The sequence below is a fragment of the Acartia tonsa genome, chromosome 14, assembly GCF_053477335.1.
Source record: "Acartia tonsa isolate MP-2025a chromosome 14, ASM5347733v1, whole genome shotgun sequence".
In the NCBI taxonomy this organism is placed as follows: domain Eukaryota; kingdom Metazoa; phylum Arthropoda; class Copepoda; order Calanoida; family Acartiidae; genus Acartia; species Acartia tonsa.
Genome location: NC_137273.1, coordinates 36,480,383 through 36,498,619, shown reverse-complemented (window position 1 = coordinate 36,498,619; position 18,237 = coordinate 36,480,383). Strand labels below are relative to the sequence as shown.

The following is an 18,237-nucleotide window of genomic DNA, read 5'->3' as shown; positions in this document are numbered from 1 at the left end:
TAATAGTTATTTCTCGTATCGTATTATAAACGGCTTTCCGCGGATATAGAATGTACAATTATAAGATTAAAACTAGTTTTTTTAGCCCCGTGGTGCCGAAGAATTATAAATAATTAGAACTTTTAGGCAAACATCGTTCAATCAAAGGGTTGGTTGTATGTAATAAATACTAGAGTGATCCCGCAAGTAAATATCTTCTTACCTAACCATATCATCTACCTCCAGTAATGGGTAAATATCAGCCAACTCTCTAAAATTCAAAATTAATGAAATAAAATAAAATCACGAAACCTTGGAAACTAATAAATCACACAACCTCCCAAAATAAATTTTAATGTGTTATTTATTACTTTAGGTCAGGTCAGGTTAGGTTGTTTTTGTGTACTAGGAAGCCCCGTAAGATCAGAACCCCCCCCCCCCCACTCGTGGTTGGGAATAGAAAAAATACACCCTCCATTAAAACACGTCCAATGGGAGGAGGGGTAAATGGGTGATTACCCCCCCCCCCAAATAAATTTGGGGGCACCACCAAAATTTTGAAGTTAGAATTTTTACTCCCCCCCTCCAAAAAAAATTAAGAAGCTTGGACGTCCTTGCATATATGATAAGATATTACCCCACCCAAATGAATTTTAAAATTTGAACTCCCCCCACCCCCAAATGAAAAAGCTTGGACGACCTTGCCTCCATTATTATCAATTTATTAAAAAAATATGGTTGGAAGGGGAGAGGGGGTTAGTGCTCGATATGCGCTTTGAGGGAAAGCACCAAATAATTCTCAGTCATATATTACAAAACAAATAAATCACGTGACTTGACACACACACACACACACACGCACAGTAGTAGTAAAAATAATACATACTCTGCGGCCTGGAATGCCAATGTAAAGTTATATCTTCTATTTTCTGGTCTCAGTGAGCTCCAATCAAATGCCTACAATACAGGGACGATAATCTTTAATAGCAGCCCAGCTGTTTGAAATTATATGCCAAATAAAGGGCATTTATAAATGTATTTTAAGAGGGAGAGAGAGATAATGACATAGAAATGAAGGGAGGGAGAGAAAGAGAGGAAAAGTGAGAAGAAAAAAAGAATAAGAGAAAGAGAGAGCAAGAAAGAGAGGAATGGAGCGAGAGTCAAAGATCATGAGAGGAAAAAAGTAAGAGAAGGAGAGAGAGAGAGAGAGAGAGAGAGAGAGAGAGAGAGAGAGAGAGAGAGAGAGATAGAGAGAGAGATAGATAGAGAGAGAGAGAGAGAGAGAGAGAGAGAGAGAGAGAGAGAGAGAGAGAGAGAGAGAGAGAGAGAGAGAAAGAGAGAGAGAGAGAGAGAGAGAGAGAGAGAGAGAGAGAGAGAGAGAAAGAGAGAGAGAAGAGAGAGGGAGAGTAATGAAAGAAAAAAGATAGATAGGGAGTGTTAGAGAGAAGAAAGAAAGCAAGAAAAAGATAGAGAGAGAAGAAAGTAGAAACAACCAAAATAGAGAGAGAGAGTTGTTGTTTTTCTTACATCCGTTGGCATTAGAGTATCATATACCATTACAAACAAGCGGATGATGCTCTGGCTTCTCTAGATGATCACTTAGAATCTATGGACTATCCTGCCCCAACAAGGTAAATAACTAGATAGGCCATCTTACCTCCGGATAGAAAACATGTATAAGAGCACAAAACGCCAGGCCGTCGTTCCAACAGGTTGAGAAATTGGTTATACTAATCTAAAATAAAAATCAATTATATGCTTTCTTGCGATCACAGAAACCCCTCCCAAATTCTTAAATAAAATTTATAAAAAGTGGTAAGGGGAGTTTTTTTTTCTGTATGACCAACTACCGCAGAGACCTTAACCCTTTTGGACCTATACCTGTGGTGCCCTAATCCCCCAGGGCTACCTTGTACCTTATCTAAGGTGAAACACCATTTTTAGTTTTATTTTAAAAGAAAAAGAAATTTTTTTATTGGGGTGAAATCCTTCCCAAAACAGTTTTAAATCTTCCCAGGAACTATGAGACGCTTAATTTGTTAAGGAGAACCATTTCGGTTTAGCAGCTAGCAAGATCCTTAGGTACAGACACACATCCTGTTACCTCTATATAAGGATAAGGGGGATAGTTTCTTATTGTTCGCAGAATTTCTAGGAATCGACCTAGCACCACAATTAATAAACAAATCATAATGAAACTCTGTACAAATTAGTAGAATGTAAACTTATTTAATCCCTGAAAATTTTACCCGTCTATTTTAAATAGGAGTTGAGTAAATCATGAAAATCTAGGAATCGATCTTAATGAAAAATGTAAAATGTGAACTTGTTTAATCCCTAAAAATTTCAGATAATAATCTTAATAAGAGCCGAGAAAATCTGACTGACTGACTGACGGACAGACAACATTAATTATAGAGTAACTTCACTACAATTAATTTTAGAGCGGCTGCGCCACTAATTTGAAATAAAAAATAATTTACTGGATAGTCCTGAAGTTTGTTCTGAACCCAGAATAAAATTATTTCCTTCGCACCAGAACTGGATCTGAAATAATACATTAATTAATTTTAATTTTATAAAAGTAACATGATGTTTGTCTGTCTTAATATCTATAGTTTGTATTTAAAGATCTCTTTAACAGCTGGGGTGATTAATTGAGTTAGCTGAAAGAGTGAAGCTCCGGCTAATGTTTTAAAATATTTTTTTGAGGGGGGGAGAATATCTTTGCCACTTTTCAATATTAGATACAAATCGAAAATAGCGGCGGACTGACCCTCCAACTTAGGATATCCTTGAAAGCCTTGTGGAGAGCAGTAGTTTATCTTATAATATAAAGAAGAAATATTGATTGTATGAAGCTAAAGATCTTTCATACTGCTCTATAATTGTTTTTACTTTTTAGGGAAGCTTTATAATAATTTGAGTGGTTTTTTTTTCTTTGCCATCACCAAGAGTCTAGGTGAGAAGCAACTAAGTAGTACAAGGATAAGTAAAAATAAATTGGTCCCCAAAGTTTTATATTAAAGTTATATTATTCGTTGGCTTAACAAATTTGAGGACTTCTGATTAATTAGTTAGCTCGTTAAGTTGAGTTTCCAAACGTTTCAACTTCTGATTGTTATCGACGAAAGGGGTAATATTGTGTTTCATAATTGAGATGTACATTAGTTTATCGGCCATTGTCTTATCCCTTTAGATCCCCGGATAAAAAAAAAACGTTTTATGACTACAAATTTTCTATAATTGGTTCTATAATTTACATCACTGTAATGTCACTCGTCTGACCAATGTCCCATGTTGATATGATAACAACAAAGAAGATTTGCAGGGAATGTTCTCACTTACCTGATGGCAGGAGCATTACCCCCTTCTGGAGGTTTCAGTGAGTTGCCAGATCCTGCCCCGGTACCTCCCAGGTTTAAACCAGAACCGCGTCCTGCAAAATAGAAAAGTTTTTTTATTCTCTTCTATAATAAGAATGGGTTTCATACGTATCAACTAAAAATTGATTACCCATTTTTTCCCTAATTTCCGAAGATGTAACTAATGCAAAAGCTATTTTCAGCTACTCCGGTCAAAGGGAAAAGCGAAATAATTTATAAACATTTTATACATTCAAAATTTTATTTTTTCAAATTTAGATTTTTTAAAAGTTTGAAGCTTTTTTAGCTAGTAGTAAATGTTGAGATAGGATGAGGGTGATACGTACACAATCGGAAACTATAATTCAGCTCACCTTCATTCGTCCGTTGGGATTTAGTAAGCGTTGTAACTCTTCAATTGTTAGCAAAAAGTTCGTAGTTTCATTAAAAACATGTTAATTTTAAAAACATTTTTTTTATATAATTATTCTATTTATCTCATTTTCTAATTTTTTTATGAATTATTGGACAACAAAATACATGTTTAAAGGCAAATCATCTCTATAGACAAATTAAGAAATGTAAGTACGTTCTCAAACATTCTAAAACAATGTATTTTAGGTCTCAAGGCACTAACATAAAACCAACCCTTTGATAGAATATGTTTTGTCCTATAGTGATTAAGCCTGTTCTGGGCCAAGGCATTTCCCCTAATCGTACCAATAATGTTGCTCACCTGATGTAGAATTAGTAGGTACAATTATTAACGTTTTTGGTTATGACGCAGTTTGGGACGAGATTCGAACACACCACCTCCCCAACGACGAGCTAATATGCTTCATTTTCATAATGCTGACCTGCGCTAGGAGAGGAGGGGGCGGAGTGACAGTTCATTATATAGGCTCCCCTTCCTCTGAGGAATGATAATCCTTGTTGCCTGGCTAGGTTTACTCCGCCTGGCCGCTGCTGGTGGCCTCCAGGTACAACTGGTGGCCGGCTTCCGGGTCCTAAACAAAGAATATTTTTTTATTCTTAAAAGTAAAGCTACTCTATAATTCACGTTGTCCGTCTGTCTGTAAAGGAAATATGATTATCTTAGCTGCTTTTTACGAAAGACAGCTTAATTTCTTGAACCAAGAGGCATCCAGTATATAATTTACAAAATACGGCGGTCTATTGATCATAATTTGTGATTTATCGAGTACTCTCAATACTCGATTTCGTTGCTCGGATGGCACTTTACGGGACAGCAACCATTTTTTTATTTATATACAACTGCAGTTAACAACACGCCATACTTATTGTACTCAAAGCTCTTCAGCTATACAGTTCTTAAACTTTAAAGTTTAACAAGGATGACAACATCTTAAAGTATCAAAGAAAAATATCAAAATTTTTCAAAAATTAAACAAGGATGACAACGTACATAAGCTATGAAGAGTATATGTTATTTATCAATATAAGACGTTTTTTTCCTGGTATCTAAAGGGGTAAGACAATGGACGATAAATTTAATGTACATCCCAAATGATAATACACAAAATAATCCCTTTAGTAGATAACAATTAATGATTAAAACGTTAGAACACTCAACTTATTAAACCAACCGATCAAAATTCACTAAAGTCCCCAAAGTTGTTTAGCCAAGAAAACATTATTATAAAAATTTAAGAACTAGTGTAATAAACAGTCCATTGTCCCATCTCTCTCAGCGTTTTTAAAAGCAAAGCTTTTCTATAATTAGGGTCGGTCCGTCCGTACGTCCGTCCGTCCGTAACGGATAGCTTTTTTTCGTTAATTTAGGCATGTTAGAATTGTCTTATCGATTTCAAACTTTGCATGGTGATTCCTTTAGTAGTTAGGTACGATTTAGAAAGCGTAGCATCTCTATAATCATTACTAGAATGTCCGTACGTCCATTTTAAACATGTTGATTTTTTTATTTTTGAACAACAAATTTTTCTGTGATCTAATCATCCAATTGATCTGATTTTTGGTATATTGATTCCTGAGACAACAAAGTATAATGTTATAAGCGAAGCAACTCTATAATCAAGTCCTAAATATGTAAGTATGTCCATAAACATTATCCTGTATAAAGCAGTTTTTCAACAAATTTACTTACAATTTTGCTTCGACTATTTTACATTTATATTCTGATTATTCAGTTCTGATACTATATAAGTGTTCATGTCCGTTTGTCCTACCGTTTCAGTGCTACGCTTTTATGGATGTTGTCATCCTTGTTTTTTCTTTTATTAACAATTGTAGAAAAATTTGAGTAAAACACTGAGGGAGAAAGGGTTGAATAACTATACCTCCCCATCGCCACCGTCTTGCGCAACCTTCTTATTGGGTCATTGAAAATCAACCAATGGTGTCGCATATATTAAGTAGCAGAAAATAATTTAGAAGCAGACGAAAGAGGTCTTTGGAAAATGAAGGGAGGTAGTTGTCTGTATATACATCTATACTATAGATCTGTTGTAGAAAATATTTGCTTCTGAAAAGAGTATTGACAGGCCACCAAATTTAATCTTATTATCCAATCAATTTGTCTTCAATTTAATTGCTTTATTGTGTTTTCTCCAGAAAGAAAGGGAGGGAGGGGACATTGGACTGTAAATTATACTGGCCTCTCGCGCTGGCTCAAAAACTTTGGGGACTTAAACTTAGTTAAATCTTAAATGGGTCATATCATACAAATTTTTAAAACTTTTTTACCAATTATTTGATATAAATTAGAGTTATTATGTTTATTTCAACATAGAGTGTACATCAGTTTAATTGCCAATTGTCTTATCCCTTAAGATCCCTGTTTTAAGCCATTGTCGCGGGATGAAGGGATAAAAATAGGTAAATAGAAAATATTTGATTCTAAGCTTAAATTTAGTGATGTGAGGTTGATTAAGAATAATAAATCTTCGTTTGACTTATCCCTAAATCCATGAAAAGCTGAAATGTATTAATGGTTAAAATCATTTATATAAAAAGTTCAATTTTGGGGAATTGTTGATGTGTGAGTGTGTGTGTTGATGTGTATGAGTGTGTGTGTGAGAGTGTGTGTGTGTATTAGTGTGTGAGTGTGTGTGTGTAAGTGTGAGTGTGTGTGTGTGTAAGTGTGAGTGGTGGTTCTAAAAATGGCTTTAATTGACAGGGCAAGGTTGGACCACGGGTAAAGAGATGGAATAATGGACACACAATTTTTTTCTATAATCTAATCAATTCTAAATTGTTTAGCCAAATAATATTTACCTATATAAGTACAGAAAAGGGACTTATGATTAATTGATTTTATTTCTTTAAATTATTTTGCGTTTGGTTAGATTCTTTTCAAAATAGTCTAAAACCTGCTCATGACAACAATAATTAAAATTACAATTTTTTGGGTGTAAAGATATTTTCTATGGATAATTTCTCTTGAGAGGATAGAGGTACCCTCCCCTAAGAAAAAAAGCTTCACTGAAAAGGAGAGCTACATAGGTCATGCAGTTCACTACAGACAAACGGACATACACGCTGGCATACCACGTCTTCAAGACAGACAGACTTACTGACGGACATACATCCTTTTACTTTTATATAATGATTATGAATGAGTTATATCACCTTTATTCCTGACTTGGGCTGACAAATCCTTTTTATTTGGTGTTTTGACGCTGACAAAATAACATAATGAAAGGCCACACTTATCCTCCCTCCCATGGTGTTCCTACACTTATCCTCCCTCCCATGGTGTTCCTACACTTATCCTCCCTCCCATGGTGTTCCTACACTTATCCTCCCTCCCATGGTGTTCCTACACTTATCCTCCCTCCCATGGTGTTCCTACACTTATCCTCCCTCCCATGGTGTTCCTACACTTATCCTCCCTTCCATGGTGTTCCTAACTTCCTACACACTTATCCTCCCTCCCATGGTGTTCCTAACTTCCTACACACTTATCCTCCCTCCCATGGTGTTCCTACAGACCAGACAACTATTTTTGGAAAGCTGATCTCTAAAACCACTTGGTTCAATGTTATAAGCGAAGTTTCTCTATAAATGTAAGTATGTCCTTAAATAGTACTCTGTATTGAATAAGTTTTGCAAAAAATTTACTTACAATTTTTTTAGACTAATTCATTAACATTTTGCTAATTCTCTACAAGAGTTAATGTTCGTATGTCCTACCATTTCAGATCTTCACTATTATGGATGTTGTCATCCTTGTTTAGAAGCTTTTTAGGTGTTGCGCCAACAGATCAAACCATAAATCCATCTCTTTTTACAATAAATATAGAAAGTCTAGATCCACATTCCCTTTTATGTACCAATAGGAACACAGTGTATAACAATCATACCATATTATTGGGTAGAAAATGTACATTTTTTTGATTGAATTAATTTATTAAATGGCAGTTTTTTTTATTTCGCCCAAATAAAAAGGCACCTATGATTAATTGAATAACAGATCTATAGTATAGATGTATATACAGATAACTACCTTCCCCTATTTCAATGACCTTTTTCGTCTGCTAGCAAATTGTTTTCTGCTGTTTTACTCTCATAGTTGAATTTGTAGGATAAAGCGAGCTATAAGGAAATCATATCATAAACAATTTTGTTACCCATTTTATTGGATAAGTCATACGTGATTAATTGTAAAAAAATTTGGGTATGGTAGAAATTTTGGGTATTGTCTGTTTTGTGATATCGCCTCTTAAGGAGCATTTCTTCGTATTTTCATAGTAGCTTTTGATAGGTTATGTTAATGATTTCCCCGCAGGGTTAGATCTCCCCTTAGTGTCGAGAAAAAGAAGAAAGGCTACTGAGAAAATACGACGATCGCCCATTAAGATCGTGATCTCTTGCAGGTTAGACGGTTTTAATGTGTCTGACTAACCATCTAGTGTATTAAATCTGTTCCCTTTGCCTTACATTGAAAAAGAAAACTATGTAATAGATATTTGTACATTTTGTACTATTAACATTAAACTTTTTTTGATTGTTTTAATAGAAAGGAATTTTAACGAATAGAGAAAGAAAGAGATACCAGACATAATCAGGTTCGCAGAGATAGATAGAGAGAGAGATAGATAGAGATAGGGAGAGAGAGAGAGAGTGAGATAGAGATAGAGAAAGAGAGAGAGAGATAGAGAAGTAGAGAGAAAGAAACAGAGAGAGACAGAGAAATAGAGAGAGAAATAGAGAGAGACACACATATAGAGTAGTTTCGTCGGTAAAAAATTATAATAACTTTTGTAAATAATTCTGTACAATCAGATGTTTATCTGAGGTCAACTGAAAATAGTTGCCGAATGTGTACGCAGTTTCCTGAGTGTTTCCTCATCCTAGCTCAATATTTACTACTAGCAAAAAAAGCTTCAAACTTCAAAAAAAAAAATCAAAATTTAAAAAATTCAAATTTATAATGTATAATGTATAAATCGTTTACACATTCAAATTTTGATTTTTTTAAGGGAAGTTTGAAGATTTGTAGCTAGTAGTAAATATTGAGCTAGGATGAGGAAACACCCAGGAAACTGCGTACACATTCGGCAACTACTTTCAGTTCATCTTATCTGAGATGTATGGTCGCGGCTTAGAGTGGACCATCACATCCGCATATTAATACGTCATTCTCATTCACAATACAACATCCAGACTGACTGACGGACGGACGGACAGACAAATTGAGTTACAAAAGTACCGTCGCTATTAAAAAGTGTGTGTTCCATGATTATAATTTTAAGCAAATGTGACTTTTTTTCTGTAGCTTATGATTTCAATTAATGCTAAACTGATCGAGTTTTCTATTAAATGGAAGCTTCACATATGTCCCGGGATGCAATGCTTTTGGGCTATTTAATATTTAGATTTAAGTTTGGTATGGTTTTATTTCTGCTTTCTCTAACCATTTAAATACATACCTCTTAGATGCTAGGGACGCAGCCGCGAATGAATTACGGTTCTGATGCAGTTTACTAGTTTGAACATGTGCGAAAACGAATGCATACCCTGGCTTAGATAGATACATTCAAGATTATGAGAAAAGTAAATTTGAGAAAAAAATGCCAAATTGAAAGGTTAATTCAAGATTGAAAATAAGGAGGAGGGGAATGTTTTCGTTTTTTTTGTCTGTTCATTTGTTTAGTTCGGGTTAAGATAGTTTATTGTGTGAACTAGAGCCCCCTTGCAAAAAAAGTAACCTATCCTCTAAATGTTTTTTTTATTAAAAAACTAAATAAATCACCATTCGAATTTTTAAATTGCATACTTATCAATTTATCCATGGCTTAAATAAATATACGTGATAGATTGTCTTTCAATGTGCCAAAATTTTTAGAAAAAAAAGAATAGTTGTTTCTCGCATCGTATTACAATCAGCTTTACGTGGATATGAAATGTACAATTATAAGATTAAAACCATTTTTTAGCAACAAGATGCTAAAAGCACGGGCTAAAAAACTAGTTTTAATCTTTTTATTGTACACTTTCATGAAAAACTGGGTATAATACGACGCCAGACATACTTTTTTCGTATGGATGAAAACCGGATAATAATCGGTTATATCAATATTGAGACGAAAGGATTTTTCATAATCCAAAATATTCAATACAGAAAGTCTAAATGATTAATATCTTAATTGTAGCACAGAATAGGACCAATTCGACCACACTTTTAGTTAGAAAGTGTACACATTTTGTAAGAAAGGGTCGTCAAGGTCCTGGAAGGGTTGAAAGCAATTTTGGGGGAGGATAAATCCACCCTCCCAGGGGAAATAGGAAAAAATGCAAAGCACCGCCCAGCGGATGTTTTTGGTAGAAGATGATCTTAACATAGATTAAACACAAATCTTTGATCACTTGAAATTCCCTTTTGAATTAGCTATATCAATCTGTCTAATTTGGCATCTAGGGTAATAACTCTATTGCTAAAATAAATTTAAATTTGTCACAATTTAAAAACACTTTATCCCAGATAAAGATCTGAAAACCTCAATTCCAAATCATTTGTCCATGTTTCAATTGCTTTAGTTGGTTTTTATCTTAGAATTGTCAGGGATAAGACAATGAAAGTTAAATTGGTGTTTTGCCCAATTATGATCAACAAAGTTACCATTTTTGTAATTATTGGCGGAAAATACTTAAAATTATGTACAACTCAATCAAGAGTACCCAAAAGTGTTTTAAAAATGGGTGCAAGTGTAATTCATATTTTAATCAAAAGGGAGTGGGCATTGTACTGTAAATTTCACTGGTACCTAAAGTTTTATAACTGCGTATTTTATTCGTTGGCTCAAAAACTTTTATTGAATTTTGATTAGTTGCTTCTAAACTTGAAGTGTCAAAACATTTTAACCAATAATTTTAATCTACAGAAGGGTGATTTTGTTTATCAGCACTGGGGATGAACATCAATCTATCATATCAATTGTGTTTTGCAACAAATTTAAGTATAATTTTGTCAAGACTTTTATATAATTATATTTTGTATGTTCAGTTCTGACACTATATTAAAGTTAATGATCGTCTGTCACACATTTTCAAAGCTTCGCTTTTATGGATGTTGTCATTCTTGTTATCTTCTTATTGCTAACAATTTCTTGTCAAATATTACACCATTTTGTAGACATGCAAATGGTTTATTTTGACAATACGGTATTTGATAAAAATGGTCATGGTTGACATATTTTATGAAAGTAAAAGAAATACAGGATCTACTGCAGTTCATGGTAAAACATTGCTGGTAACGAATGCTTCCTGTTTCCTAGCAATATTCCAAGAATCCTGGATCTAGCATAACAAGAAATATTTCTGGAGCCACCAATTGCTGGCAATTTATGCACATTCCTGGACTCTGGCAGGTTTGAAATATTCCTGTTAAAAAGCAATATTTCCCTTTTTAATTCCCATTACCCTTTTATCACACTTACCCCACAAATAGAGGTCGATAGCACGCTACTCGAAGCGGCTATTTTGGCATGTTTGTCTGAAAGACCAATGGTAAGGGTTTTGGTAGTGGGAGGGGGGGGGGGGGGTAGATCCTACTCTGTACTAATTGGGTATGGATATGAAAAAAGGGTCATATAAATAATGATAAATTTGTTTCATTCAGTCATTTGCTTTTGTGATTTGACAGCTTCGAATTTACTGTACAATTGGCCCTTAAGTCCATGTTTATAAATATTTGAGAAGATTGCTTAAATTAGGTTTAAAAAGATTTAACCTGTTAATTTTTATATTCTAGTAAATATTCTTGTGTAAAATTGTAGACATTCCATCGAATATTGCTTTAATTATAGTGGGCATTGCTAACATAATATCGACAAGCTAATTTCAAAATAAATTTTATTTCTGAATATTTTACTGTAAGGCTGTAATAAAAAGTAAATCAAATGGACATAATGTCTTTACATATACTATAAACAAATTGATTTTTAAATATTTATAAACTTACGGCTAAGCCCCCTACAGGCCTCTAGGGGCACTTGAAGAGGTGGGAGTTGAATCCCAAAAACCCGTTTTATATAATTTGTCTATGTTGCGTTTAAGTCTGTACGAAAAAAAGCATTCTGTGATTTCTCTGGTACCCTCCCCCAAACTAATAGTTATAAACCGTCCCGGGACCTATGAAAAGCTTCCCTGTTAAGGAGAACCCGATCGGTTCAGTGGTTAGCGAGATCCTTCGGTATAGCTAAACAAACAGACATCATGTTTTTTTATTAAAGGATATCCATGGATCTCCGGGGATAATATAATGATTAGTTCTGTAAACTTAAATTTTTATCTAAACTATTATATAAAATAATATAAATGTGCTAAGAATTTCTCTAACTAAATCCTAAATCAAATATCTACCAATTAAAATCTCTTTATTATTAGACGATAATAAAATTCCATTTGCAAATACGATTGAAATAAAGACTATCTTTTTAATTTATTATAAAAATAAAGAGGCGGTATTGATTGTTAGGTCGTTGGGCACTTTTGATGGATGCCATTCAAATTTTGGCGCGAAAGCGAAATTTAAAATAAAAGCAGTTAAATTTGTAGGCGAAGATCCCCAACCCCTTTCTCCTACCTCTTTTAAGTATGTATATAAAGTAATTACAGCTAGTTTCACAGCATTAGAAGCCACTGTCCCTTTTTAAGCATTGCTTTACCCCCTAAGAAATTGTGAAAAAGGGTATGGGGTAAAAACTCCTGTAAGCCAGTAATCTTCTGTCATTGCTGGTAACCTGGAAAATGTGCAGATTGCCAGCTAACAGGAACCTGGGATTTAGGGAAATATGCGTGCTGCTGGACCCAGGATTCTTGTAATATTGCCAGTAACCAGGAAGCATTCGTTACCAGCAATAGTTTACCATGAACTGCAGTAGATCCGAAATACATTTAATGCAACAAAAACATTCTCCATTATTTTTAATAGATGGATATTTTGTTCTATACATATTATATACTATGATTTACAATACAATAATGTATATAGTATACAGGATTATACAGATAACTACCTGCCCCCCTTTTCCAAGGATCTTTTTCGTCTGCTAGCAAATTGTTTTCTGCTACTTGGCTGTGTCAATATTCCCGACACTATTGGTTGATTCTCAAGGACCAATTGAGAGTCTGCAAAAGGTCCTTGGAATGGTCATACAGTTATTTAACCCCTTCCCCCTCTAATGTTTTACTCTAATGAAAGTATAAGGAAATATTTTGTAAAAAAAAATTTATTCCACCTTTGTGAAATCAACAGGAATTTTAAGGTATAAGACAATGAACAATAAATTGATATACATTCTCAATTATTATAAACAAAATTACCCTGTCTGTTGATAATTTTTTAAGTATGGAGACTATAATGTTTAAAATTGAATAAAATTACCCAAAATTTTCGATCCAACAAAAAAAATAACGTCGCTATAAAACTTTGTATATTTTAAAATGCGATGTCCCATCCCTCCCGGGTTAATAATTCAAATTAGAAAAAAAAACTTCGAGATCCGGTGAATTAAATGCTTATAGAGAGGCTAGGCGCATTTGAAAGAATTTAACATATATCAATTAATCTAAATATTTCTTGGAATTTTGAATTCTAAATTATATGTTTTATATGCAATCATGTAATGTCTGTATAATATAATTGTACTAGCGGATTCGCCCCTAGAGGCCTCTAGGGGCACTTTAAATGTTTTTTTTAATAATACGATACCTGACTATGTTGCTTTCAAGTCTCTATAGGTAAAACGAATTTCGATTTTTGTGATTTCTCTTTAGAGGGTGGTGGTACCTTCCCCCCAAAATAGTTATAAACCCTCCCGGGACCTATGAGAAGCTACTCTGTAAAGGAGAATCACATCAGTTCAGCGGTTAGCGAGATCCTTCGGTAAAATGTACAAACACACAGAGACAAACAGCATTCCTGTTACTTTATTGTAAGGATTACAAATTTTCGTTACTTTCATATGATATTGATTGGTTGGTTAAAACTAAGAGCATACAAACCATCCAATCAACTTTTTAAAAAAGGTAATTGTAAACACTTAAGCAATTGATTTTTGCCCATGGGGAGAGAGGGGTTCGTTACAGGTGGCAAGTATCCTTTCAAAGAATCTTTATGCATATTTTCTCAAACCCACGCCACCAAAGTTACTATTTACGCCCGGCCTTGTCTGTCTATAAATCAAAGTTTTCATGTTCAACGACCATCTATCTAGAAAAAGAGTTAAAGAGGTAGCTGTCAGGAAGGAAGGGAGGGGACATTAGAATTTAAATTACACTCTTTCCTAAAGTTTTATAAACACGTTATCTTTAAGCTTTGGCTAGTTTTTATTGAATATTAATTGATTGGATTGAAACTAGTAGTGGCAAAGCTTAAATATTTTAATAGGGGTAATTTTGTTTATCATTATGGGGGATGTATGACAATTTCTCGTCAGCTATCTTATCCCTTAAGGATCCTTGGTAGCTGCCAAAAGCCTTAAGGGATAAGACAATGAATGGTAAATCAAAAAACTATTTCCAATGATGATAAACAAAATGACCTCTATTATAGGTTAAACTATTGATTCAAAGTGAGAACACTACCAGTTTGAAACCAACAAATCAAAATTCAAAATATACATACCCAAAGTTTTGAAGCCAGCAAATAAAAAGCATGTTTATAAAAACTATGGGTACCAATCCATTGTCACCTCCCTCCCTGGCGGGTACGGTAATTCTTTCATCTTTGCGAAATGGTCACTAGAGTAACTTGGAAGCAATTTTAGAGCTCTTGTAGTGCAACTAATTCTATTTTATCATAGCGAATTTGATAATAGTCATACTAGAGAGGCTTAAATTGTACCTACTTATTCTTTCATAGAGTGTATACATGATACTTTTCCACGTAACTGGACAAAGTGTCTCAAAATTCAGCCATGTGACGTCATAAAAATGAGAGATTATTATTATTTCTTTTTTAGGGGGTTTCTTTCCCACTTCTTCTCTCATCTCCCTCATTCTTATGACGTCCCATGGCTGATTTTTGAGACACTTTGTCCAGTTACCTTTTCCACCAATGATATTAATCTACAGAAGGAGTAATTTGTCAATCGTAATTGGAGGTAAACATCAATCCATTATCCATTGTCTTATCCCTTAATACTCAGGCCAAATACTCAAACTTACCTAAAATACAAAGAATTTTTGATAAATTATCTATAATGCAAAGTAGAACGATGTATGTCTGTCTGTTTGTTTATCTTTTTGTAGCGAAGGATCTCGCTAACCGCTGAACCGATCGGGTTCTCCTTTACAGGGTAGCTTATCATAGGTCCCGGAAAGGTTTATAACTTTCTTCTTTGGGGGTGGGACATCCCCCAACACTTACCAAAAAATGAAAAATACCCCCCCCCCCCCAACAAAATTTTTCTTTTCTTTTTAAAATTAATATAGTGGGGTCGACTAACCCCCCCCAGAAAAAAAAAATTTAAAAATCCCCCCTCCAAAAAAACAAATTTAAAAAAATCTTTCTCTTAAATCTAAATTACGAAAAATTAGTTTGATCAAACCTCTTGGGGCAAAGCCCCTAGAGGCTAGGGGCGACGCCGCTAGTTATTTAAAAAATATGAATTAAACAAGAATACTACAGATCAGAAACAGGGTAAAATGACAAGAATACAGATGGACGGACAAAGTTAGTTATTTCGGATTGTTGAACCCAGGACTTATGAGAAGGTACACTGTAAAGGAGAACCATATCGGTTCAGCGGTAAGCGAGATCCTTCAGTCAAGACGACAAAGATTCTTTTACTTTATTAGAAGGGCTATTCCTTTGTTGGTTTTAAGCTATTCTAACACATTAAGTTCAAAATATGATAAACTGCGTTTTTACTAGAACACCGCCATATGCGGTAAATGGTTTGATTCTCTGTGGGGGGCAACCATAACAACCCCCCCCCCCCCCCTCCCCTCAACCAATATTTAATGGGAGGTCAGGTCATGATATAAAACAAGTTTAATCTCCCTCAAGAATGGTTTTCATGAATTATCATTTCAAGATTTCAAATGATTTGTGTCTTTTATTTTTTTTTATTGAAGTTTATATAAGAACTAGCGGATATGCAGCTAGAGGCCTCTAGTGGCACCTTAAATTTTCTATGTTTCGATCAAGTTTCTACGTAAAATAATTTTTCTCGCTTTTTTGTGATTTCTCTTGGGAGGGTGGTGGTACCCTCCCCAAAAATAGTTATAAAATTTCCCGGGACCTGTTAAGGAGAACCCGATCGGTTCAGCGGTTAGCGAGATCCTACGGTACAAACATACACACAAACACATATTTTGTTACTTTATTATAAGGATAAGCCCTCATTCCCCTCCCCCTACTTGAGGATACTTAGTAGGGAAAGAGGGGACTGTTAATTACACTGGTACCCAAAGTTTTGTACAAAAGTAATTTTTTGTCATTAGCTAAAAACTTTGGGTACTTTTATTTTCATTAAACCCAAATTAGTTGCTTGGGTTCAAACATCGGTGTCTAAACTTTTAATCAATAATATTATTATTGGGGATGAACATCAACTTATCGTCCATTGTCTTATCCTATAAGATCTCTGTTGATTTTATTTATATTTTAGTAGGTTTAGGTAAGTTTTTATTTTATTAGATTTAAAACCATTTAGAAGGTTTTACTAATTCATAAATAAATAAGTTATGACATTAGATAAAAAAAGAATGATAACATCCATAAAAGTGAAGCTCTAAAACGGTAGGACAAACGAACATTAACACTTGAGTAGAGTGTCAGAACTGAATAATCAGAATATAAATTAATAAAAGTTGAAGATTTGTTGAAAAACTTAAAGACATACTTACATTTTTAGGACTTGATTATAGAGATGCTTTGCTTATAATATTGTATTTTGTTATTATAGGAATCAGTATTCCAAAAATCAGAACAATCGGATAATGTTATCACATAAAAATTAGTTGTTATAAAGGTTAAAAATCAACAAGTTAAAAATGGATGTAAGGACATTCTAGTAACATTTATAGAGTTACTACGCTTTCTAATTTGTACCCAACTTCTACAGTTACAAGTTAGGACAATTCTAACCTGTTTCAATTAACGAAAAGAGCCAACTGTCTATGACGTACCCATGGACGGACGTACGGACGACGTACCAACCCTAATTATAGAAAAGCTTCGCTTTTGATAAAGTATGACATTAGATAAAATAATTGATATATTTCCCTAATGATGACTAACAATACTAACCCCTCTATAGATCTTAATTGTTTGTTAAATTGTTTTTAGACATTTCTAACTTTAAACATATTAATCAAAATTCAATAATAGTCAGCTTATACCAACTATGAAATTAATTCGGAAAGAAATCACGAAACCTTTACTTGTTTTTCAGCTGTCGTTGGGGGGCAACACATAGTAAAATTGACGACCTCTCCATTTGCCCCCCAAATATTATTTTAGATTTATTTCGCTTGTTGGTTATACCTTATACCTGAATAATAGTACTGTATACTTAAGCAAACAAATTCAAATTTAATGAGACAAATACATCTAATATCAACAATAACATTAATAAAGGATAATTACATTACATAAAATTTGTTAATAAACTATTTTTAGTTAAGAATTAATACTATATATAGGTTTATCACAATATAATTAAAGTATCCAAGGACTAAAACAGTCTTTTAAGTTAATGTGGTTATAAAACTTTGGGTACCAGTGTAATTTACAGTCCAATGTCCCCTCCCTCCATGTGATTCACCCTAATGAAGATATATTAAAGTAGGATGTTAAAATAAATGCAGTAATGATATTTTCGGGGGAAATACAATGTAACCAAATAATTATTAGAAAAGAGTCCCCACCCCGATGACCCTGCGCCGACTTTCAATTGGATCTTTGAAAATCAACCTATAGCGTTGGGAAGCCAAGTCGCTATAAAAGAGCAGAAAACAATTTACTAGTAGGCGAAAATTTCCCCAACAGGGGGATCCAGGTAGTTGTCTGGTTATAGATCTATAGATGTATTTACTGTATAATAAAGGTATGTTCGTTCGTCCAACCGTCATAGAAATACACTACATATTATAGATCTTTGTCTTAGTCTATGTGCTTTTTAATGATTTGTGCCTGTTTATGAGACACGGCATTACTTTTATTTCACTAAAAAATATTATTTTTCATGTCTCTAGTATAATGCAATTAATGGTATTAATGTATAAATGTATCTTTTATTTTGAGGTACTCATCTATCTTTGGGGGGTCCTAGCACCCCCCACTGTTTTTTGGGTCCTAACAAATATTCTTTAAACATCTAAGTAAACCCTACTGGTACCCAAAGTTTTATAAATTCTTTGTCTCATTCGTAACTTAAAAAACTTTGGGTACTTTTATCTT

The 18,237-nt window shown here is 33.9% G+C and overlaps 1 protein-coding gene across 1 annotated transcript in view; it reads right to left on the bottom strand.

The window, feature by feature from the left end:
* Positions 1-18,237, bottom strand: part of LOC145305444 (uncharacterized) — a 141,553-nt gene that overhangs the window by 3,819 nt on the left and 119,497 nt on the right. The window contains exons 2-7 of the mRNA XM_080147060.1: positions 4,202-4,351; positions 3,328-3,418; positions 2,463-2,526; positions 1,637-1,714; positions 866-936; positions 203-250 (exon numbers count right to left, since the gene is read on the bottom strand). Of these exons, the coding sequence (XP_080003186.1) occupies positions 203-250; positions 866-936; positions 1,637-1,714; positions 2,463-2,526; positions 3,328-3,418; positions 4,202-4,238 (389 nt within the window). The 5' untranslated portion in view covers positions 4,239-4,351. The remainder of the gene's footprint in view (positions 1-202; positions 251-865; positions 937-1,636; positions 1,715-2,462; positions 2,527-3,327; positions 3,419-4,201; positions 4,352-18,237) is intronic.